General features: G+C 46.1%; 1 protein-coding gene across 8 annotated transcripts in view; it reads right to left on the reverse strand.

Moving 5' to 3' along the window:
* The window catches only part of AUTS2 (activator of transcription and developmental regulator AUTS2), a 792,614-nt gene that overhangs the window by 53,854 nt on the left and 713,042 nt on the right, over positions 1-25,718 (reverse strand). For all 8 annotated transcript variants that reach the window (XM_072882444.1, XM_072882446.1, XM_072882447.1 and 5 more), the window contains one exon: positions 18,991-19,039. In XM_072882444.1, the coding sequence (XP_072738545.1) occupies positions 18,991-19,039 (49 nt within the window). The remainder of the gene's footprint in view (positions 1-18,990; positions 19,040-25,718) is intronic.

Raw genomic sequence — 25,718 nt, forward strand, 5'->3', positions numbered from 1 at the left:
GCTTTGAGTAGGGTCTGCAGAAACAATTTTCACAAAACACCCTCCCGTCTGAAAATGAAGTTTTGTTTCTTCATTGGTATTTTCTAGAGTTCAAAATAAACCTTTACACTCAGTATCATTCAGCATTACTGTTCCCACCCCCTTGTAAAAGACCTCCTGCAAGCTAACACCCCCAGCTGCCCCCGTCCCTGTGCACCGCAGTGCCCTGGGTCCCAGAGAAGTCACTGCAGTACTAAAAGCAGGGTAAAAGCCACGACCGAGTCTGAAACAACACATTATGGAAATCCTCCTGTCTTTGCCAAAGTAACCATCTGCATACTCGCTGCAATTTCAAAACACATATAGCTATTTGGTACCTATGTAACATGACAAAAGCCATGTCCTGAAATTACTGTACGGTTACGCAAAGTACTGGATTACAAAGTAAACCAAGACACAGCCCACAGACCGGCTGATACTACGTAACTGCATCGTGGCACTCTGAAATAACCAAGAGCAGCCTGAAACAGCTTACAAAAAGGGCAGCCTGAGCAGGGCTGGACAAAGGGACATCCCTGTGCTGGGGCACAACTGGAAATACCCAACTTCTTGAAGGCAGATGCTCACATCTTGCTGATGTGGCCGTCCCTACCAGCTCCATCATTCGTAAAAAGCCTTTGCGAGACCAACCCTGCAAACACGAGACTCCCTGGTTAGATTTCCCCCCTCCTCTGTGCTTTTTATTGTCATTGTTTTGTTCTGGTTGTTTGGTTTCATTTTTTTCTTAAGTGGTGGAATATAGAGCCTGTGGTCTGCATAATGCTGATAGCACTTGAGCCTGCCTTCTGTTCAACCCCAGGCCATCAGCGTGCATTGCAAGCTATTTTCCTCTCACTCATAAGTCAATGCCTTTCAAGGATGACCTGGGGACCAACTCTTCCCTGATGTGAGCGCAAATCACTTGCCAAGTTTAGTTTCATTTTGACTGTGCCTACCAGGGAAGGGTCACTTACAGACTCCATCATTTCTTTCCTTGTCTCAAAGGATTATAAATTGTCCATTGCAATTCACATCAGGATGCAATTTGGCAGGTAAGTTAGAAGTCTGGAGGCAATTATTTTTCTTCCTTTGGAGAAATGGATTACATTCATTCAGTTATTTTCAGTTATTTATTTTGGATGGAACAGAAGGGGGGAAAAAAGGAAAAGGAAAACAAGATGGGTTTAGACTTTATGATAGAATTGGCTTTCCATGTTTTGACATCTCAGCAGGGTTGATTATACCGATACATGCAATCCGTGCACCTAATTCTATCCAAGAGGAAAGGACTGTAACAGAAATGTCTCAGGTCTTACAGTCAAGTATTAGTATGCCAATGCAAACAACCCTTATTATTATAAATCCTTAGGGCTCACCCCCCAAAACGTATAGTTACAGTTACTATTAGCAAGTGTAAATTACCTCATTTATAACAGTTGAAATAGTGCTGGTGCTCTCAGCTTACCAGGAAACACGCTTCTTTATACTAGTGATTTTCCTTAGAAACACTGCCAAAATCTAGGTTTAAACTATACTCAGATTTTTACAGCAGCACAAGCGATAGAGACCTTTCTGCCCGGCACCTTCCCTTAATTCCTTCATGTGATCTGACACTGGGCCGACCTCTCTCGCCTCTCTTGTGAATACAAAAACCGGTATTCACATTGCCAGCCAGCCCCTCTTGCACCTAGGTGTTATCTTGACACATGAAAATAAAGGAAGTTAATGTCCAGATCTAGGGAATAACCGGGACAAAACAGAAAGCGTTAAACACGGGTGAGCGGCTTTCACTCACCACAGCCTCTTCCTACAGCTTTAGTGGACTTGGGTGGAGGTCAAGACAGTTCTCCAGCTTGATTTTTCCGGACCCTGTCATAATTACTTGTCTTTTTGTTATTATCTTCCTACCCTATAAAATATGGTTTCCACACGGCTGAAAGAATAACCACCAGAAGTCTTCCTCTTTGTCATTCGCTATCACCAGATGTATTTGGAAGAGGCGTTTCGGCTGAGCCCAGAGCTGTCTGCAGCTCCCAGCGCCGGGCTCCCTGGATCGCCCTTTCCTTCCCATCAACCACTAAACACTCCCAAGCTCATTTCCATTTTAAAAAGCAAATTATTCAAAAAGAGCGGTTCCAGAACTAATTCTTATTGGACCAAGCGATTACTTATTTCAACAGTTAAAAAGAAGATGCATTAAGTTTTATTTTAGCTAACTGAAGAAATAAAGAAGTTACACGTAAACTACCTGTCAGCCCCAACCGAACTATACGTGAGCCCAAGCGCACAAATGTGCAAAGCTTCCAATGAACCGGCTTCAATGAGCCTTATCTTAGAATAAATTTGCCGGATCAGACCTTTACTTTGAAAAATTAATTTTAGGAAACTGCAGCTTTTTTTGCAAATCTTTTCAGGCACTATGCCTTGTAAAAAAGCCAGCATGATTTTTCTGACATTCCAGTGGAAGACTAAGTTTTATCAGAGACTATAAAGATTTAAAGTCACAATATACTCTCACCTCCGGGTTACTGGGCCCACTTCCCTTATCAATTAACCTGTCAGTCGACAGTCGGGTCTAATTAGTTAAATCCTTTTTTAATGAAAAGAATTGCCTTGAGCAAAGTCTGTCAGCTCCAGAACCATTTTACAATCGGGAGCACGTCTCAGCAAAACCCATTAAATACCTGCAGAGAACCGAACACCAGCAGCAAACTGAAACTCTCTTTTGCTTCTGCAGACGCATATAACGTTGTTTTTTCACGTCTGTATCCCGCTGCAACAAGAGGCTCTTTCCACCTTGTTGCATGAAAAACTGCCCTTGCATCTGGCTCCGCTGCCCCTTTGTCTCCCTTGCTGGAAGCAGGGCAAGTTTGCCAACCTGTAACCCCGCTGGGCACCCCGCCTGGGAGCAGGGGGCTCAGGCAAAAACAGACACCCGGGGCCGCCAAAAACATCTTGTCTGGGCAATACCCGGCATGCTGACACGGGCATTTTTCAAAATGCACCGTTCGTGCACAAAAGCTGTCATCCAGAAAACCGGCTCTAAGAATAAGGAGACGTTTTCAGGCCGCTCCTTTTAAAATTATACAATGACAGACCTGATGGACATTCGGACTTCACGGACACTCAAGAGGCCAAGTTTTCAGCCTCTGGGAAAGCCACGCTTGGGAAAGAAACCTCGACACACCGTCACTGCCGCGTGCGTTCCCCACGCGGGAGGAGACGGGAAGGGAGGGAGGGGGAGCTTTTCCCAGAGTACTATATTAGAAAAACATGTACTAATTCCTACGCTAATGATCCCATTACTCCTCTTGACTTCAAAGGGCCTCGGATCACATTTGTAATCTTTTGCAAGTGTTAGCAAACAAAATTACAAGTTTTATGCTACAGGTTTCAACAAATTCCCCTCGCCATCAACACAGCAATGTACTTAAAAATAGACGTAATGAGCAGCATTGGATCTGCATAAATACCCTGTGGAGTTCATTAATGATTTCATTTTTGGCCAGACACCATGTCAAACGACACAGTATTATTAAAAACATACATAGATATATGTACTTGAAACTGCATTCCTGCAAACGCTTAGGAAAAAAACAGAGGCTGTGTAATTTTGGTTTACCTTTTAAGTAGCACGATTTTAACGGCCTGTAACTGTAAAACCTTTTGTCCTGAAAACTAACTGCTGCTGTCCAAGGGATGCCTGAATCTACAGTTCTTTTCATATGAGAAAATGGGATCTGAAATTTTACCATAGCACTTAACTCTGAGCACATCTCCACCTCCACAAAGCCGTGTAAGCTAATACCACATTTCTCAAAACTACACCAGTGAAGCTGAAAGCACATTTTTGTCCCAAAGTATTAACTTTTCTGCCTGTGTCACAGCCAGGCCGTCTGCCCTCCTCCTTCCATGTGCTCAAAGGGACTAGCGGCAGCGGCATTCATCGTACAGCATTAATTTAAAAAGGAATTTAAGAGCATTAAATCGGTGAGAGAGGTGGCACGGACACACAAGCCCATGTGCGCAGGGCTCTATCGGCTAAGGTTTTAAATCGGTTAAGAGCACGTTTAAGTGGAGTCAGATCAGCCACTGCAACAAGCCCACAGTGTCCTCAGGAAGGCTTGTGCTGGTTGAAGCTGGGCAAGTTCATGCTGAGAAACAACATAAACATTAAACAGCATTGCCTTGGTAGGCTGGGGGCCAAACCCTGCCCCTCCCCAAAACCCTAACGCGAGGAATACTTGGTCAAGGATTGAAGAATTTTCCCTGTAATTTGACAGTGCTTATTTATCCGCATTGCTCTTCGAATACTTCAAGCACCTTGGTTGTTACCTAGTCTCAGTTTTTCTTATCAACACCTTTTGCATCAAAAGGCTGCAGGACGTCTCAAACAAATTCACTTCTGCAGACCTTCTGTCCCAAATCTCATCTGCTCCAGTTCGTATGTACGACAGACTGCATTTCCTGAACTATTCTCTGACACTGCTTCTAGCTTTAAAGTTTTATACTTAAATACGAGCAGCTCAGATCCTGCTGCTGTTTGCTCCTAATCTTCACAACACAACATGAATTATTACTTCATGAAGCTCCCATTTTGCACGATGCTTGCTGCTGAATAAAATCACAGGAACGTTCCTGTTGACAAGGCAAGGTTCAGCATGTTGCACCACCAAACCGCCTTTGGGAAATTCGCTTCTGGGCTACGTGTTGCTGCGATGAATAGAAAACTCGAATACACCATGTCAAAAAGTATGCAATGCTTACACCTCACGTTTACTCCTCAGGGAAAAAGGTAAATAGAGTATAAGCAATTTATTTCTTTTTCAAAAAAAGTCTAAACTGCCTGAGATCTAGGGAAATCATTTACCTTCTGCCTGTCAGAGCAAGTTATCTGCGTGCTTTTTATATATTAAAAACATAGCCTAACAGAATACATTCACTCTATCTACAAAGGACAAAGTTTAAGTTGCAGAGAGAAAATTGCCCAGTGATAAACTATGGATTTTAAGCAGTGCTCGTGTTCAACACTTAGCCAAAGGAAAGCAAATAAAACCTAAATTTTCAAATGAAAACTGCTAAAGTCTGTTTATCATTTCCTGAAGAATCAGCTCAAAGACTGAATAATATTCCTTGCCTCCTGTATTTGTTTGCATTTGCAAATTACTTTATCCATATATATTTACCAGAATAAACAACACAGATATGTTCATTATGAAAGCAAACTTTTACCTACAAATCAGGCCGATCTTTTTTAAGCTTTGAAGTTTCCTTAACCGTCTGCCTGAAATTTCTTGGCCACTCCTAGTTTTAACTGCTAGCAGCAGCAGAATGATAAAATGTTGCAGAAAAATGCTACAGATTCTTTGCCAAAACAACTAACGTTCCCCCCTTAGCATCTTTTTGAACCACTTTCAATACCATTGTAATGCTGCTTCTTCCTCCGCCCCACTATCTACTTACTAGCATTGACTATGCCTAAGAAGCAAGCACAAGCATTTTAGCAGGAAAATCCTAATTCCCGTGCTTGGCTGTCAGTACGACCTGTGCGTGTGCACGGGTACTGATGTGGCTGAAAATCCTGATTTGCTACTCACTCGCACGCACAGAAAAGGTAACGTTAGTGTTAAGGAGCAATTCCAAGAAATTTCAAGTTACGGCGCCTGTCACACACTTCTTAATGCATCCACTCTATTTTACCACGTACACTGAGTCACGGATTAGTAAATGAGTCTAATAAACAGGAACGCACCAAAGGCCTCCGGTGTGCTCTCCTGCGTGCAGCCGCACCGCTACGGACACACAGGAGCACTAAGCTGCGGGAGCCTCCAAAGATTCGGGGTTTGGCAAGAGGACGAGCACAGCGATTCCGGGTCTGTGCTGCGAAGCGCTGTGGTTGCTGCGCACTGGGGAGCGCCCAACGCACCGTGGCACCCCAAGGACGCGGGACCGGGCCCCATGCCGGCGGGCTGCGTGGCGGGCAGCTCCCTGCCAGGGCGTGCCGGCTGCCTGTGCAGGCAGCACGCTGCCTGCTGACCCAGCGAGACATCCATCGGGCTGCAGGACGATGACCGCAACAAAGGCGTCTGTCTTGCTGGGGAAACCTTGCTTTTGGGGACGCTTGATGCAGGCCATTCCTGCCTTCTCAGGATGCATTAATACGCTCCAAAGAAACGCACATTCATTGCTTTTGTGTAAACTACCAGGGCAATAAAAACCATCATTAGAGACAATTTACTGGCTAATCTAATTTTTAAGTATGCACAGCCACTCATCGCAATCAACTTTAAATTAATTATAATATCAGATTAAAAGGGAAGATGGATCATTTCCTGGCCCACCCATAAACCCTCTCGGATGACAGTATGTGTGTGATTTTTTTATTTTTTAATGCTATTGTTAAGCCTTTGTTCTAAGATGTCAGCCATTTACCTGCAGGGAAATGACAGTGACTTGTCACAGACTGCCGAAGAGACCCTCCTTACTGGCTGCAATAACCAGCACGCTATTTCCCAAGCTGTCACCCTCACGTCTCAGCACTATCTGCTGCTTAAAGATTTGCTCTGACATGAACCAGGCAGCGCGGTGGCTGTTATCGTTAAGGGCTCTGCACACAGTGGTCTGTGTCAGCTGCACTGTGCTTAGGGTTTGCTTCACCCAATTATTTGTTTGTCATTTAGAGACCTGGGTTTCGAGCAGATATTGTCAAGTTATTTTTGGGCCCCGATACACTAGCAAAACATAATGAGGCCTTTAGGTGAATAACTGTCTTGGCAGCAAGGTGCTAAGATGATGTGCTATTGAAAGGCTGGATAGCAATTAGGTTATTTGAATAAGATGAGATGCTGGACAGGGCACGTGAAGACAGAGAAAACCAGCTTAACTATTAAAATGCCAACCCCACTTCAAGTTGTCAGCTAACTATTTGAGCAAGGTGTTAATTTACTACAGGCTGGATTGCCAACAAACTTAATTTTTTATCAATTCAAAAGATGTACAGACTTGTCCCACATGCACATATTACCCAGCCCTTTCCAGACAAGTGTAACAGCTTGCCAGATGATTATTATCAACATTTAATTGCATTACAGCGATTCCCACAAGCCCTGGCCACGGGCCTGGTTTGCACAGCGTGAGGGGCTGCGCAACCAGGACAAAAGATGGTCCAAAGACCTATGGTATAAGAATAAGAGTCAGCATATAGATACGGAGATGTGGAAGCAGAAGAAAAAACACCTCAATCGAGACCCATCACCAGAAGAGGAAGGTTTGCACAATGCCCAAGGCATTGGAGCGACCTGAAGAGACGTAGGGTAGTGCACAAGTCCTCTCTCCTGCTCCGTGGGTTTCACCTGCTGCCCACATGAGCCTGTTCCAGTAAGCTGGACTCACACCCATGATGCCCACAAACACACCTAACATCTCGCAGGACCTAACATCTTGCAAGGTGTTCAGAAATCATCATGCTGGTCATCACCACACACACCGTAGGAAGTGGTTCAGACTTGTCCAACTGATCAAATTGGGTTTTATCTACACAAACTTTAGGTCACGTCCTGTCTGCATCGCAGGATATGCATATAGCACCTCATGACCTGACAGCACTGGGCAATGAACTTTTAAAGAGGGTCACTATACAAAGATACTTGTTTTTGTAAAATATTTATGCAGATACATGTATTATAGGAAAACATTCTACAAGATTAGCATAGGAACTCCACCATGTTTGGCAGAGATGAGCACTCTCGTTTCTTCTCCCTCCAAGTGCAAACTCATATGTTGCTAATTTGGGCATAGCGTATCTACAGAAACCATTGGGAAAACACAAAAGCAGGTACAACAGCCAATTTTTAGGAAGGAAAATTGACCATAGCATAGAGAAAAGCTGTAAAACAAGAAAAGTGACCTTTGCAACACAGAAACAAATGAGAGTTTTCTAATTCAATCCATAGAGCCATTTGGTTTTGTTTTAACCTTATAAACGCTCAAGTACAAGCTTCTGTACCAAAAGATTATGATTTATCTTGGAGCCTGAACCAAACATAGTCAACAGGGACCTGTTCTTTCATGGTAATGGCAGTGGGTCTGGCCTCAGATGACTTATGAAGTCTCTCTCGATGCATAGAGAGCACCACTAGAAGCATCACCGCAGGCACAGTTACACGACTGGTACCAGCATGAGTTAATCCGTCTAGCCGCTTACAGGCAATGCCTTGTGTACTCTAAGGGTTGTTCACCCCGTCTGCAATCAGGCGTGACTGTTCAAATATGAACTGGATTATAATGAGCCGGTTATTCAAGAACCACGGTCTTCAAAACAACTCTGCCTAGAGTAGTCTGCTTTAAACATGTCTGATGTAATCACGGGATTTCTTTTGGTGTGGTGAAAGAGGACATACACGGTGTTTCATTATTGCTAGTATTGTTCCCGAGCTTGCTCTCATCCCTGCTGGATGTTTGCGTTCAGAGGGCCTGGTCAGCACTACCCCTCCACACTGCTCTTTCCGAAACGCTAATGGCTTTCCGTTTTTCCATCCACATGGTAACGCTTTCCCAGATCCCAAAGACACTGGAGGCTGTTTATTCATACAGCAACAATCCTCACCTTCAAAGCAACACCCACTTGATCAGGAGTTAGAAACACAAGACTGAACTTCCAGCAATGAATTAAGACCAAAACAAAACCCAAGATCATTCCTCTGTCTTTCTTGATGAAGAGGCGAGGTGAGAGCCCATGAGTTCATCCCATTTCTCCCAGTCAACTAAGTAAGACCCATTTGGACCTCAGGAGGAGTGTCAGGAATACTCAAATAACAGTTTAGGTACCTCATCTAGATGCCGTCAGATGCAAGAGGAAAGATTTAAGTTCTCTCTCAGCGGTGCCAGATCCTCAGCATCCTTATCAGACTTCCCATCTACCAAAGCTTGAAGTGTCTCATTGCCCCCCATAACAAAAGGAACTGAGGACCACCTTAGGAGAGCAATTCCCTTAATGACAACACTTTCTTTGCACTACCCCAAGGTGCCAAGCAGAGATGTTATTTAAAGTTTCAAAGCAGACCTACACTTGAGGTTGAGATTTACAACAGGCACTGTACTCTTGACACAGCTTCTCACCCCTCCTCGGAGACAGCAGGTCCCGCCCAGCACTGAAAAACTGCCAAAACCTGACAGATTTTGATAATCATTTCTCTCAGCAACACAAGCAAGGAGAAAAGAAAAAAACCCAGTTACTATCACAGGACAGAACAAAATGGTGCTGTTGTTGCAACAGGGTCTGTTATACCCCAGCAGCCATCACACCTTGAAAGCTGCAGAGGCTACAACTGTACAACCAACCAACAATAAAAACCAGCAAACAAAAGTAAAACCAGGGCTTTTGCTCATCTGCTTTTGATTTTTATAATTCTCTTTTAACAAATGAAGTTTAAGTGCTTATGGGACTAACAACCTAGTAAATGAACTAAGTATTAATTTGTGGCTTTATTACTTAGCAGACCTATTTCTCATGAAGCTGTTTTTTCTTAGGACACAGCTCGTTCTGCAGCAGCTGTTTTCTATTACAAGCCACTCAAATTCCTTTGCCTCCAATTTTCAAAAGTGCCCACTAACTTGAAATATTTGGAAATGATACCAAACTGCTGTGGGAGTCCAGTAGTGCTACACCTCATCCCTCTCTCCAGTCCTCTAATCCTAACAAAAATCATCCTGTAAAACACGCGGAGCAGCAAAGCTGCAGGTTCCTCCCCACCTCCCTCACCACGGGCCGAGCGCTGACCCAGGCAGCCCAAGTCCTCCAGATCCACCTTGTCTCTTGACCCCACAGTATCTTGTGAAAACCCATGAAGGAACCACAGAGCACGATGTGAACCCGGTGATAAGGTTCCCACAGAGGGCTAAAGAAGAACGCGGCTTGGCCCAAGTTCCAAAGACTGTGCGTGACTTTCAGATAGCTGTAGGTGAGGGGGGTAACACAAGGTTTGGGGAGCTCCTCTGGCTGTAAACAGGAGACAGGAATAAGCCAGGCGGCCCTGGCGACATCAGGGCAAGCTGTGAGCACCCCTAAAGCCAGGATTTCAAGTGCCAGGGGAAATCCTGCTGTAGTAAATGGAGGCTCTAGCAGTCTGGTGGGGTTTGAGCCTTGTGCTCTTGGACTTGGAAATTCTCCTCTGGCCCCACTTTGAAGATCCTCTGGTGAGCCTAGGTCTTCAGCTCAAAAAGATTTTTTAGAACATATTTTTTGGGTAAGTATAGAAGGAACACCCCCCCCCCCGCTGCCCCACTCTCCTAGCATATGTAAGTCAAGGCCATTAACTACTCTATAAAAGCCACTTAAATCAGTTTATCTGCTCTTCTGTTTGCCACTTTTTAAGTGTACATTTACATTGGCTTTTTTAAACAGCTCACTGAATGCGGCCCAACGCCCCGTTCAGACGCACGCTCACTTGCTACTTGAAGCATTTCTCAGCATGCTCCTGGCAGCTGTACTAGTCACATCGAGCTTGGAAAATAGCTTTTGTTACCCTAAATAATTGCACGCACTGAACAGTTCCAGGGCAAGTTGCGATGGCAGGGTGAAGCCGTGCTGTGGACAGGCTGACCCTGCCAGCGCCGGAGTGGGGGCAGCCCCTCTGCCCTCGCCCGGCCTCTGCCTGCACTTCTGCCCCCGCCCCTGCACCGGGCCTTTCACTTGGGCAACTCCGCTGCAAAACATGCCCCTTTTCTTGCTGCATTTGGGTTTCTGGTGAGTCAATACCCTCAGCTCACAGAGTCCAACCAAAGCCAGGGCAGCAGCAAGGTGGGGGAAGACAGCAGGACCTGCTGGGGACAGGGACTGGCGAAAGGGGCTCGAGCCCCCCTCAGTGACAGAGGTGCACTAGGGACGGAAAAAAAAGGAAATACAAGCGATGCCTGGGTAGCTGCAAGTCTCAAGGGTGTCACAGGATTTACCCCTGTGGCCCTCATCCAGCAAAGCACTTAAGTAAATGCTCAGTGTTAACAAGTGTTTAAAGTCAGTCAAGCAACGAAGCACGTTACTGAACTGAAGCCTAAACGAGGACAAATTAGGGTCTGTTTATTCTGCTCCATGAGACTGAAAACGTCCTCTTACAATCCTCTCTCTATCTTGAGAAATGGCGGCATCGCTTCGTGACAAGGCCCTGCCTTTTGTTTTGGACAAACCATGCTGAACCATGAGAAAGTTAAAAATTCAGCCGTTTAAAGTATCATCCTTCACAAGGTCTTCGTTGCCATCAGAATGAACATGGTAGTTCTCGCTTGGAAGCTCGATTTCAGTCTTTCTGCCTACTCAGACAAATATTATTGCACTTAAGTCACACACTGAAGGGTTTCTTCACATGTTCAGACTCTGTGTTTTTCTAGAAAAAAAAAAGCTGAGACTTTGGAAAGCAACAGCGAGATCTGCCTGTGGTTCTCCACTCCTATTCCCACACTTTGGAAAACAATGACTAATTCAAATAACTTCATGGACTTTTGTGGGCAGTCTGCATGATAAAATAATATCTTACTTTGTGGGATCATTTTAGGTGGAGAAACATTTAAAATATGTCGGCGCAGTGATGAAGGCAAAAGGCATTCTTGTTCGGGAGACAGTTGAGAACTGGAAGAAAAGCGCTTCTTTGCTTGGTTTTTAAGCAGCTATGAAGACTTTATGAAAAAAAAAAAAAAAAAGAAAAAAAGAAAAAAAAAGCACAATTCATATAGATGTCCCTGTGAAACTCCTACTGACATCCAGAGTGTCAAGACTGTAGGATGTGAGATACTTTGGAGTGCTTTTCTTTTTTTTTTTTTTAATTAACAGTAGCTGGATGTAAGACAGCCTGAGCAAGGAGTGTTAAATTGTGCCAAGTGAGAAGGCATTAGATCCTATAGAAAAAGGGACTGTGGAGGTGAACCGGCGGGTTAGTGGCACAGCTGGCTACTTGGGAAGCCCGGGCACCCCTGCCTATGGGGTACGCTGCAGACCGAGCACTTTCTGCACAGGTCTACAGTCTTCAAAGGATCTTAAAAGAGAGGCTTGCAATACACCTTGGATGGTGGTTAGAAATAAACCATTTCTTTCTGAAGGTAAAGTTAATTTACGGCCCATTCCTACACTTTTTTCTTTCCTTTTTTATTTTTTTTTTTGAGCCACACAAGCACACAATATATAGTTACCCGGTGCTGCTGGAGGTTAGCAGCAGTTAATCCCCACGACAGCTGCAGATACGCAGTACTCCTCAGACAGCGGAGCAGCATGCAATGGAAACACCCCATGCAGGCTGTTCCCACCCTTGAGCTGGGACAGCTCAGGCCGTGCTGAGCCACCCTCTGAGGAAGCCCTTTTGTCCTCTTCCAACCTAAGCAAGGTGTTGTCAACCCAGTATCAACATTAAATACATGGATAAATCAGATGAAGGAACCAATTCATGTTGTTTGGTGTTATCTAAAACCACGTACCCATTGCGTAAGCGTGTTGGTGTTTATGTGGTCCTTGGTTTAACTTGTGGGTTAAACCTACTCATGGGTTAAACCTACTTGCAGGAAAAGGTGACAGTTCCGCTGGTGTGAACCTGATGTAAATGGTCTTCGCCTCTCCGCTGAAAATGACATTGCTGTGCTTTTCCAATTGAAATGAAATGTATTTGATAAGATAACAAATGCCTGGCAAAGCACATTTAAGTTATGTAAGGGAAAGAAGAGGAGGGGAAAAATCTTGTATAAACAGCAAAACAATACAGCTTTATCTAATCTCAGCAACTTATTGCTGCTTGTCTGTGTGTGTGTGTTTTACTGACAAAATAAAATAAATTGAATCAGCTCACACACGATAACATGCTCTTTCCTACCTCATACTAATTGCTTGGCTAATTGATGTTTGTTGAACTTTCTCCATTTCATTGAGTGATTAGGTACAAAGCTAACAGTTGACATCTGTAGGCGCTTAACTGGCGTCTGTAATTACTGTTAATGTTAAATAATTGTTAGTTAATTGGAGTGGTAACTGACTGAATGGAATCCAGATTGTGAAGCAAAAAAGAGACCTAGTTAAATAAACATACATTTTCAGAGAAAACAACATTTTATTACAAGGGAGAGACTAACAGCAGGCCAGATATGGGAGGTCTGCAGGACGCTCCATTTATGAAATCTCACGCCAGACTCCAGCGCGGGCTCCACTAACTGCAGGTTATGTCAAGTCAGGTTCTTTGTGATCACAACACTCTTATCCCAAGAATTCTTCCACCTTATTTTGAACCGATTATGACAACTTGTTATTTTACAGCCCAATGCTGATAAGTCTTTTTTGAGAAAATCAAATATAGTTTAATCTATAAAACAAATACTCTCTCCAGAATAGATACAATTATGTATTAGTAAATATTGCCATTTTGCTCACTGAGATTGGAATAGTTTGACTTTGCTAAAATCAACAGCCTTAAACGAACTCTTGGGGGAATATGATCACCAACTGACACCAAAGGGTACCTGATACCACTCCAAATGAGCAAGGATGCCCAGAACACCACTTTCAACTGTCTCCCTCCGCTATTTTGGTCAAGAAAAGCCAGTGCCTACAGGTGCTTGTACCATGCTGGCTGGTTTATGGTTTTGTTTTGAATTACTAACTTAAAAATTATCAGTGAAGCCTTGGAAGACTCCTGTTTTGTAAGATCATAAGTTTTAAGATGTAAGAATCTGAAAGGTTTTGGAAGAGGCTACCTTTGACTTTCACCTGTCCCTCTGGGCTCACTGGGGACATCACATTACCCAGCAACCTTTTCCTGCAGCTACCGAACAGCTACGGTATCTCCCAGCACTAGTGACCCCGCTTGACTGCCATGTCCCACCCAAAAGACCATGGGCACATAAAGAAGGAGGGAGCATGGAAAGCGTATGCATGGAAAGGAGTGGTTTGTCCTCAGGAGATGCAGCCATAAGGGGATGTTACGGAACAAATTCCTTGCTCAGATAAAGTCTTCATGGCAAAGACGTAACTGCCTTGCTCTTTTGTGTACCAGAACAAAGGACCATCGCAAGACATATATTGACTTTTTTGTCTGCCTGACTTGGAAGTTAGAATGAAGTGATGCACCACTTCTTCTAATCTAACTCACAGGTACAAGAAACCCGGGGTCTGTGAAACCAGAGGCTTTTTCCAGTGCTCAGTCCCTCACTAATGAGACACTGAACTTTCACATAGAAAATATTGAAAAGCCATTTGAAACCCACAAAACACAGGCAAACCAAGTGATCCAAAGGCACCAGGGAAGTCTCCACCGGAAAGGCAAGGAGACACCATCGTCAGGGTATCACTTTGGGAGGGTGAGCCAACAACCACAAAAAAAGAAATCTGCAGAACTGCCCATATGATTCAGCAGTCCCTGAGGTTTGCTGGCCAACGGGATTTCCTGCAGCGCTGGGATTGCTCCGGAGCCCTAGCAGCAAGCTAGGAAGAAGCATTTCAGTGAGGAGAAGAGGTAGCATGGAGGGCCAACATATGCAGACAGCAGCCCCCCCCAAAAATCGAAAGCAACGCTTACAACATACACCAAGTGAGTGAGGATGTTACCTAGATTCCTACAGACCCTTGAAAAGGAGGGAGGCAGCAGCAGTCAGTTCTCTGGCATGCTGACCATGTCAATATTGCACACGTGCTATCTATGTAGTAGTGGATCCACTTATATTCAACATGAGACGCTGTGGGGATGGTTTACTTGGAGAGAGCGAGAGCACTTCTCCACAGCCAAGGATCTCCTGTGAATGGGATCAGCAGAGAAGTATTGGCCAACTTTTTTTTTTGCTGGTTACAGAAAGAGATGTTGTAGGGGATCCTCAAGAAACGATTCACCACAGGCAGATGAGGGGAGAAACAACAATATGTCTGTTTTTCTAGGGAAGGATATTGCTGTAGAACCACCTAAAAAGCCAGGACTTGATCTGACTGGTGTTTCAGCCACCGGTGAAAACTAGTAACCCCGACGCCTTGATCTACCTCCAGCTGAGAGTATAAATATTTCCCTGACAGCTGGTGGTGCCAGGAAGCAGAAGGATTCATAAAGTTTACATGAACATCCTGTAAACAATTTGAACATAAAAAGCTGTAACAGCCCAATTGTGTTTCTGATCAAAGGCAAACTTCAATATACAGCACAAATGAAACTTCATCACTTTGGGACTCATTTCTCCCTCCAGGAAAAGCTGTTTTCCAAGGGTACGTAGGAGGGAGTTAACATAAATGAAATACACAGTAGCAGCAGGAGCTGCCTGCTCTACAGCTTCATATGTGTCTATTTAAATTATTAAGAGATAATGGTATTTAATTATGCTGGAAAGGCACGTTACAAAAATTCATGAACAAGACCTGTACTTTGGCCAGGACTAATGGTGCTAAGGTTGACGCTCGCAGAGGGTAAGGAAAAGTTATGTTCGTTCAAAGAAATAACGACTGTAAGCAGCAAACCCAAACTGCAAGGCCTGGCCTGCAGCGAGGGCGGGGACAGACCGGGACCTGCAGGCGGGCGACGCGCTCCTCTTCCATCCCTTGTCCACCTCATTTATTCAGATGTTAACAGCTCCTTTTTCAAGCATTACTAAGGGCGCAGACCCTCGGGTGCTTACCTCCCACCACAGCCATCTGGATCTCCATGGGAATCATTTCCCTAGGTAATTTTAAGCATTACAAGGTAAAGTGTTCCTGCCTGAGTGATGGAACGCAGAGCTTTGATTCATGACCAGGGACAACTCATTTCAGCGGCAGCTACAGCGATTCCTGCCCTGGGGACCAAGCCACATGCCTCGCAATTCCCAGCCCTGCTGCAGACGCGGCACAGGGCTGGGGACCTCCGGGAGCGATGGCAACACAGGGCTGACATGGGAACCCCACAGCCCTCTCCAACGCGGCATCGCTCGGCTGTAACACATACCCCAGCCCTGAGGGGCCCCAACATCCACGTGCCACCCCCCAAAACTCATGGGACCCTTCTAGATTTAGGGATGCATCTTCCCATTCAGCTCTAAGGGCAGCTAACGCCTAAATGGAAGACGAGAGACTTCTCCTCAAGGGGTTTACCACCTCTTCAAGGGAGGTTTTGGGGGGGATTTCACTCTGCTCTGGATTTTTTAATTATTAGTATTTCTGAGGAAGGGACTGTTCCACATCACACATCCATACTAATCTATCACACCTTGAGCTTGACCTCATCTTGGGCCTTGAAGTCCACGACTAAATGACAGAAAGGGGACAAAACATATATACAAGACCTAAATGCTTCAAGATTTCCACCTGCTTTGTAAATCCATTACTTCTGTAATTTCTGTTACCTCAGCTATAAATAATTCTACAAAATAAAAATAGCAAGAAAAAAAAAAAGCGTGCGAGACACACGGGTAGCTGCGGGACATCTGAGAGGAACGGCTGTGGACACAGAGGGATGTACACTTGTCAGTCTGCCGAGCCCTCCCAGCCTGGCCCATCAGCCAGGAGCTTTGAAGGTTTCATCATGATTTACCCAATGCAAATCTGACCTTTCTTACGAGTGACTTTTATTGCTTTTGGCAAAAGCAGCCATGGACAACACAGGGGGGAAGAACTGGCTTGGAAGCAAACAGACTGAATTGCAGGGAGAGAACTTGAACTTGGAATATATCAAACTGACAGCACCCGGGCAGTCGTCAGCCGTCCCCAGGGCAGCCACTTCGAGAAGGCAACAACCTCCCAACCACCGCCGCGGTGAGAGCCCCTGCACCTGGCTGCAAGCAATTATTGACATTATCTCCAAACAGGGGATCTTTTTTGAGGCTCTTTTCCTGATATTTAGTAGTTTGAATGCTAATCCCTTTAACAAAACTGTCCCCTATGCTTTTTCCGCCCTCTTTCCCCTTAATCTCTTTCTCCCAGTGGAAAAAAAAAAAAAAAGGAAAAAAAAAAAAAGAAAATACCAGTCAGCCTAGTTTGGCCGCACCTGGATTTGCATTGATTCTTCCCTTGTCATTCATGTTACCAACAGGAATTAGCATATGGCTTTAAGGGGAAACTCAGGAGGAGAAAAGAAAGACGCCATTTTGATGGAAATAAGGGGCAAAGGAATAATCTACCATCAACTAAAAAGCTTATTTGTGTACGGTTTCCCAAGCAAAGCTTTGAAAAGCCCATGTTGATTTTAGGCTACACAAAGAATCCCTAATCCTTTCAAGGGAACTAAATCACCAAAGAAAAGTACCTCGGAAGAAAAGGCTCCCTGTCAAGCATGGGTATTCACAACCAAATAGATGCCACGAATCAAGCTTGGTAAGTAAACAAAAATAAGAATGTGGGAAATGTGTTTGAATCAATAAAAAAAGAAAACGAAAGGAAGAGGAAGAGGGGCCTACTCTTCATCAATCACCTCCCGGGGGAGGAGAGCCCCTCACCCTGGTTACAGGCCTCCGCCAGGAATGTGGATTCACCCCCGCTTCTCCTCTGCCCTGGCCCAGCCCCAAGAAAGGGCTGCTCAAATGCCAAAGCTTTTTACAGCGAATTAGCAAAATAAAGATGCAGTCACATGTAGTTTGGGGGCCCTGGGTCACTCCAAACACACAACTCTTCCTTTCGACTTGTCCGTGCCACCTATTCTCTGCCTATGGAGGGGCTGAGGGGAAACCTGTAAATCCAATTATCAGGAGGATATATAAGCTTGCCAAGTGAGATAACCTAGTTAGACCACTGAAATAATCCATCCAGACTGTACTTTCAAAGGATGCTAACACATGAAAAACAGGAATATGGATCCATAATGCAATTAAATATAGGTATGATTCAATACGCAGCAAAAGACTTCAGAAGCAATGGTGTATCAGCATGGGAATCCCAAACGTAACGGGGTCACATACTGTCCCCAGTTAAACTGCTACAGCTTCGCGGAATTAAAAGACACAGAAAAACACCAGGATGACCCACTGGAATAACAAACCCAAACCCGGTGAGAAGCACACGGGGCAAATACTGAGCAAATCCACACGTGGTCAACAAAAAAGACCTACACTCCAAATGAATCAGCTCTGTCTTTTCTAATGCAAACTGACTCAAATGTTCCTAAAAACCAGTGAGTTGAAACACCGTGGGTTTACAGCTAGAAGCACACCCTTTTACCAAGCAGTTATCGTGCACTGCCTTTAAGAAGTAGGACAGAGGGGTGAAAACCAGACGCTTTTTAAAGGCTTTGAATTATACCCACTGGTGCAACTCATACCTGGAGCTGCTCCCTCAACCCTCCTTGCAAAAACACAAACCAAACCAAACCAAAAATAAGAATTAAAAATAAAAAATCCAAAGTCTACAGTCTGTGTAATAATGCTGCTTCAGGACAAGCTCTGCACAGAAGCTCACTGGCACTGATTTAGGGTAAGTTTTCCCTTAATGTACTGTTATACCATTAGCCACTCTCTCTTTGGACTGCTGTTTGGAAGAAATTAATGGGATACTGAATATTTAAATGTGGCCCTCTATATCATTTATTAACTCAACAGAAAGCACACAGCACAGTAAGCCATGGTTTATGACTATTATCCTGTGAATACTAAACGTTGGCTGGTTATTACTGTCAGCAGTGCAAATTGGCTATTCATAATTCCACGTCTATCATGTAGCTGATGAGTAACAATCAAGTTAAAACATTTTGAAAACTCTTACAGTTATTTAAATGAACTTAAATTAAAGCCATTTGTAAAATAAACTATTCCCTAATATTGTTATTTAAATTAATTCTGACCTGGCAGGCAATGCATTATTTAAAGCCTTTATTTTATATTGCTTAAGCAAAGCAATTACCAAGCATACAGAACATGTCTGAAACCAAGAGAAACATAAAAAGCACTAACAAGCTGATTGCGACATTTCTGCGAGACAAGTTACATTTCATCTCCCATTGAAATTGCCATGAAAAGAAATGTGTGGGGAAAAAAATATGTTTGTGATGTGAATTGCAGTCTTACCTTTATTTGTAACAGCGTTGAACAGTTTTTCAGAGCTGGCATCAGATGCCTGAAAGACCAATAAAAAAAAAAAAGTTACATTTTCTACAAGCGATAGATTTCAAAAGGCATGGCGGTATATTTATACAGACACACAGATGTATGTATATTTTAGGGAAACAAATCAGGTGACAAACCCGAGAGAGCTAACGGGAGCTGCAGCCTCGGAAGAAAGTGCCCATAAGGTGGTGCTGTGCGGCTGTGCTTCGCCGCCCCGCAGTGCAGCTCCGCGCTGGCAAAGACTCCATTCAATAAAGGAAGAAATGATTTTTTTATTCAACATATTAGCTGCACAGAAACTGCATTTTTGCACTGCAATTATCCAATACCTTCCGAAATTGACTTTGCAATGGAGAAGAGTCATGATTTTGAATCAGACAGCCCAGTTTCGGGAATCCACAGAACTGCGGATTTCTTAATTAATTTTTAAAGTATTTCTGGAGACCCCTACTGTGTCAACCATTTGACTTATACCATTTTTAAAGCAGTGCTGATAACTTAGGTTAGGAATTTTATAAACTGCTGTTACGCAGTCTTTGACCGAGACAGAGTATGCTAGTATTTAGTACCAGTATGTATTTCCACCTAAGATTTGCCTGCGTCAGAATAACTGATTCTTGACACCACGCTCTGTATAAACTAATAACCCATTTTATTTTTCATCACGCCATCTTTATCTGTGGGAGGTTTTCCCTCCTAATATTGCGTTAGTACCTTATCTACTACTGCTGGTTGTATACAAGTACGCCGGTTAATCTTTCTGCCTATTATTAAAAAGCCTTACTGAAGTTTCACACAAAAACGCTGAACTCCCCCTTTCAGAAACTAAAACGGCAAGAAACCAGACCAGGGAAGATAACGCTGCAAATGTGAATTTTACAAACATCCTGAGCCCAAAAGCAGAAAGCATTAAGTTTATGCATCTGTGTAGAACTGAGTTTGCGCACACATACACAATACACACGTACATACATCTAAAGCTTAAACTTCTACCACCTACACATTCACAAACCACAGAGAGCTGTGCAATTTTGAACGGTATCTTGGATCCAACCCTGCTGAGACAGTCTGCTTTTCGAAAATACATCGGAAGAAATGTCCTCAGGAACGAAATTGCAAACAGGGGGAAAATGCAACACTTGAGAAAGATTTTAGTCTTCTCCTAAAAACTGTTTTCTCACTGGATTCAGGAAAAATAATTAAAAACATGGTCTATTTGGAAAGTAGGCTGTGGTTTTTTTGTCAAAGGGAAGGAATTTCTCAATTCATACCCATATAAAAACCATCAGACAAGCAACATATATTAGATATCTCAACTGCACCGAAACCTGAGGTGTGAAATTACCGATAAAGAAGTAGATACAGTTCAAACTGCATATCGCAGTGTAGTAATACACTGAAATAATGTCTGCCCTCAAGTTAACAGCATACAAGATTTCTATGATTAATTATTAAAAATAGCTTTACTCTTTTTCAGACTTCTAGACACATTTTACTAGACTACTGTTGGCTTATTTAAAAGCTGAGCTGGTGTATTTCTTCTCGATTAAATACCTTGTAAACACTGGATTTATTACCCAATGATGGATTTATTATTCAGTGATGACTTTCTCTAAATTAATGAAAATATGTGAATAATGCACAAATTGAAGAGATCACGAAGGCCGTGTGCTTTGAAGAGCAGCCCAATATTAACCCAACAAATTAAGAGATGCTCAAAGCTTTCCTAACCTTGCCAATCAGCCTGCGCTCTGGTTAAAGATAACAACCTTTCCCAGTGAATTTCATCTGTTGTTGTCTTTTTAAATGCAAAGTCAAAACTCTCTGAATCATTCTTTCTTCTTAGAAGGAAAATCCAGTATTAAAACCCAAACTTCTTACAGTTTCAGCTAGTACTTTATTTTACTGTTTTGAAATGAAACAGCATAGGGAACCTGTAACTTTCCTATTTGCTTGATTTTTCCAAACACTAGAAAGAGGAAAACGTTTTTTTAAGAAGTTTGCTCTAATGCCAAGTGTAGACCAACGGACTGTTTTTAAGCCGTGGTTTTTCAGGTGAAATCTTTCTCTGTCCTACTGCATAAACCAGTCAGAAATACTGCTGTGAAATCTGGAAGCGGCACTTCTTGGCCGTAACCTGGTGCACAATACATCCTGCCTTGAGAATCACTGTGAGCCAACTGGGAGATGATTATCAGTACAATATGCACATAGAAAGAGAATAATTTTACAAAGACAAAGCTTGTCTGAGAGCGAATCTCCTTTTGCATTACTGACCACACACTACCGACTGGAACAGCAACTTGAAAAAAACCCATTGCCCAGGTTACCATCAAAATAACCCAAAGCCATTTCACCAGCTTGAGCCATGAGATGGAACTTTGACTGCCTGTTTCATTACTTTAAAATTTGGGTTTAAATATAAAACAGCAATTAGGGTAATGTATAACTGATACAGCAGCAAATACAATCTCTGCCAGCAGATAAGACACTGTATCAATTTCCACACAACTCTTATTTCTTCGTAGTTAGGTAGCCACATCACGCAACGACGCTAAAGAAACAAAAAGCCAAATGAATTCCAAAAGCCCCCAACAACTCGGCACTAAGGCAGAAGGATAAAACACAACGCCTTGGCAGGGCTGACCTAAAATCTCCTCTGTATTGACAGGAATCTGCGCAGACGACAAAGTGCCTTTATTTCCGTGACGGGGGCTTCAAGGCAATGTGGTCAAACCTCGGTGTTTAAGCAACGGAGAGGAGCGCGGCTATCCCCTTTACACGAGGCAAGTAAAACTGTGTCTTCATCCCCCTTTATCCTGATCATTTCCAGGTCTCACTCGAGCAGCTGATGGAAAGACACTATCTGCTGGCAGCGTTACGTTCTGGGAAACCGGCCGGATCCAGCGGACACTGACTATCCTGGGTGCTTTATGTCCGAAGAGACCTCTCGGTTTCAGAAGTCACCCTGCCCTGGCTCCTGCGCAGCCAGTGCGAAAAACAGAGCCGGAGCGGATTACGAACAGTTCCCCTCCTTGCACTTTGGCCGTTTTCCCTTACAAATCCCCTTGTTACCAAGCACAGCTTAATCCTTTTCAACACGAAATGAAACAAGTCAGCAATCCCTGGGATAAAAAAAAAGGGAAAAAATGTCCTAAAGAGTATTTTTCCCTCATCAAGGAATGTGCTGTCATTCAAGCGGCCGGATGACTAAAATATTTCCTGTCCAGACAGCGCGGCTTGACTCATTCCTGGCACAGCCCCCGCCGCAGCACTTGCACCGCCACCGCCACCGGCCCCGGCCGCCGCGCACCTGCCCGCGCCCCGCGCAGCCAGCGCGGGACCCCGCGCAGCGCCGCCGCCCCGCCGCGCCCCCCCCCCCCCCCCCGCCCGGGCTCGGCGGCCCGGCTTCACCCGCGGGGCCGGGCGGGGGCGGCCGCGGCGCTCGCCCTCCCGCCGCTGCCCCCCGCCGCCGGGGCGGCCCCGAGCCGTGCCCAGCCGAGCCGAGCCGAGCCGAGCCGGACCCCGCACCCCCCGCCCGCTGCCCGGCCCCGCGGGGCGAAGCGGCTTTACCTGCTCGCGGGGGGTTAAGCGCGGCTGCCGGCCCGGGGCTCATGGCGGTGCGGGAGGTGCGTGCGTGTGCGCGGCGGCGGCAGCGCCGGGAAACTCCGATCCAGCGCGGCTCTCAAAGTCCCGCAGCCAAACCCCAACTAATCCTTCGGGGGACAACTCCGAGGGCCGGGCGCGCAGGCCGCCCGGCGGACATCCTTCCCGGGCAGCCGAGCCCCCCCCTCCCCTCTCCCCGCAAGATGGTTCCCTGGGAGGAGAGAGAAAGAGAGAGGGGTGTGCGTGTGTGCGAGCGGGCGTGGGGAGAGCGGCGGCCGCGGGAAGCTAATAGAGCAGCAGCAGGACAAAGAAAACCATGTGCGGCGGCAGCGGCGAGCCAGGGGCAGCGGCCCCGCGGCGGCAACTCCGGGTCCCGGGGCGGTGCAGCCCCTCCTGCCCACGCACCTCCCTCCGCGGGGTCCAGCGCCGGCGGGGCGCAGCTGCAGCCGGCAGCACGTCCCTTCCTCCGGGCGGCTTTTTGTTTGGTTTTTTGGTTTTTTTTTTTTTTTTTTCTTCGGCTTTTGGGGTTTTGGGGGGCGATTTTTTTTTTTTAAAAAGTCATGCCCGTCCTCTCCCGAGACAAAGCGGGCTCCCGCCGGGGCACCGTCCCTCCCGCCGTCCAGGGCTCGCCGCGGCCGCGCTCAGGTGAATTCCATCGGGGAGAGGCAGCGGCCCGGCCCCAGCTCCTCCGGCCCCGCCGAAACAACCTCGCAAGCCTGTAATCCCCGAGGGGCGGCCGCTCCGCTCCGCTCCGCGCTGCTCCGCCCGGCCCGGCTGCGGGCTGCCGGCCGGACCCCTCGCCGCCGCCCGGCCGCTCCGCTCCGCACTGCGCGGCGCTCCGAGAGGCGCTCCCCACCCGGCCGCCGCCGCCAGCTCCTCCCTCTCCCCGCCCGCCCCGCCCCGCGCCGCGCCGGGGCCCCGCGCTCCGCCGGTCTGCGCGCGGGGGCTGCGGGGAGCGGCCGCGGGAGGCGCATTCCCCGCGCCAGGCGCAGTCCCCGCGCCGCGGCCCGGCCCGGCCGGCCGTGCCCCGCGGGAGGTGCGTGGGCTGCGCCCGCGGCGGCGGGGCCGCTCCGCGGGTGGAGGGGGGGAGCCCTTCGCGGAGCCGGGCAGCCCCCCCCTGCCCCGGGGATGGCGGCACACGAGCGACAGTCGCTAAAGCTCCGCGGGAGGAAACACGATCGAAAACATCACACTGCCTTTAGCAATTTGGTTACGGAAATCTCTCTCTCTTTTTTTTTTTTTTAACTGGAAAAATAAATGTCCCCGACTTCCGACAGGGCGGACCGCGCGGAGACCTCCAGCTGTGCAGGCCGTTCTTGTACCTCCCAGAGCCACGCGGGTCTCGGGGTGCGCGGGTGGGGCCGGGGCTCCCGAGCTTGCAGAGACGCGCCTGCCTCGACTTCCAGCACCAAACGTTATTGTCAACGGGCAACGGATTTCTTGGTCACTGTAGGTTTTTCTTAAGCGCCGCACACCATTAGTAATAGCCACCGCAGAAAATAAATGCACAGATACATTATTATACAAAAGATTATTTGCTGAAGCACGGCAGTCGGAGCCAAACGATGTCTCCTACAACCCAAGCTGCCGTGAAGATGAGAGGCAGTTATGCTCATTGGCACGGTATCCCCATACGACGAGATGCTTCCTGGGAAATGGAGAGGTGCTAAGATCCGTCTTATGGGCTCGCGAGGCCTTGCCCAGGGAGCGTTTTCAAGATTTCAAATCTTGAAATTGGTTTCAAATCAATACTGGGCTAGGAGTGCTAATGGAATTCAACTCCAGTGGGCTCCACTTGGATTTGAGCTAAATCCTCAGAAACAGGGTTGACAAACCCTACTCACCTCAACCCCTGCGGCGGAGCTCAGCCTGGACGAGGTGACTCTCCTAAGGCAAAGATGGGAACTACCTACACTGGCCAGAAATCAAAAGCAGAACAACGGCTGTAGGTGCATGGTTGGCCTCACCTGAGCCAGGAGAAGCATCACGCACCCCAAATCCAAGGGGAGCTTGGAAAAACACACCTCATGTCCTGGGCCAGCTCCGAGCTCGCCTTGGGGACGGGGCGCAGATGATGTGAGATGAAGAGGGACTGCCTTTCTCCCAGCCCCTGGGCGCCGAGGTGGGCACGTGGCTCTGAGCAGTCCCCGAGCGGCGGCACGGTGACCTGGGTGCAGCCACACGCCAACCGCTGCAGCGGCTCCGGGGGCCCTGCCATCAGCAAACGCTACAGCATGAGCGGGGAAGGAGGGAAAGCATTGTGTGAACTGTCCACACCAGTAAGAAGTGCCATACTTAAGGAAAAACTCCTAAGTAAACCTTCCTACCAGTTACTGATGTAGAACTACAGGATTTTATGAAAATATTTCTCATTTATTCCTCATTCCATCACTGTATGACCCATTTAAGAACAATTTTCCTCCTCAGCGTTACATCGTGGCTTTTCCAGAATTCTTATTTGAGGTACAGTTGCGCTGACTGCAATGGTTTCCACTGGGACAACTACATGGGAAGGTGCATGACAGGCACGACAATGATGAGCAGGAGACAAACACATCCACAACAGCCCCAAATTCAGACCGTGGCTGCAAACACTACAGTGCTTTCACTATGTGTCTGATCAGGAGAGGGAATACTTTGGTGAAACCGTGACAAATGGTCTTCATCAGAAAACTAAAAAATCGTGGCCAACTTCAGATCGTGGTTGTAGCACTAGAAATAAGACTCCTTTGAAGCTGTCCACCTTAGCGGGGTTATCCCTAGATTTCTACAACGTACCTGAGCATGGACATTGGCTGTCCAAATTTCACAGGTTTTTGCATCTCCTAATAAATATATATTGCAAAGAGTAATCTTGTGCTGTCAGAGAGGTGGTTTCCATCTCCTCCTCTAGAAGCCCAACAGAGATGGCTTCATGTCTGGTTTCTAGAATAAACAGTGGAGAGCGGCCAGAAGCCATCGCAGTCAATCGGCTATTTCACGAGCTCAGCGAAGGAAATGGATGGCTTGAGTGCAGTTTTCAGTCTCCACCAAAAATAAATAAATAAAGGCATTAAAATGGCAGAGTGTTCTCTGCACAACAA

This window comes from Ciconia boyciana, chromosome 17, assembly GCF_034638445.1.
Source record: "Ciconia boyciana chromosome 17, ASM3463844v1, whole genome shotgun sequence".
Lineage (NCBI taxonomy): Eukaryota > Metazoa > Chordata > Aves > Ciconiiformes > Ciconiidae > Ciconia > Ciconia boyciana.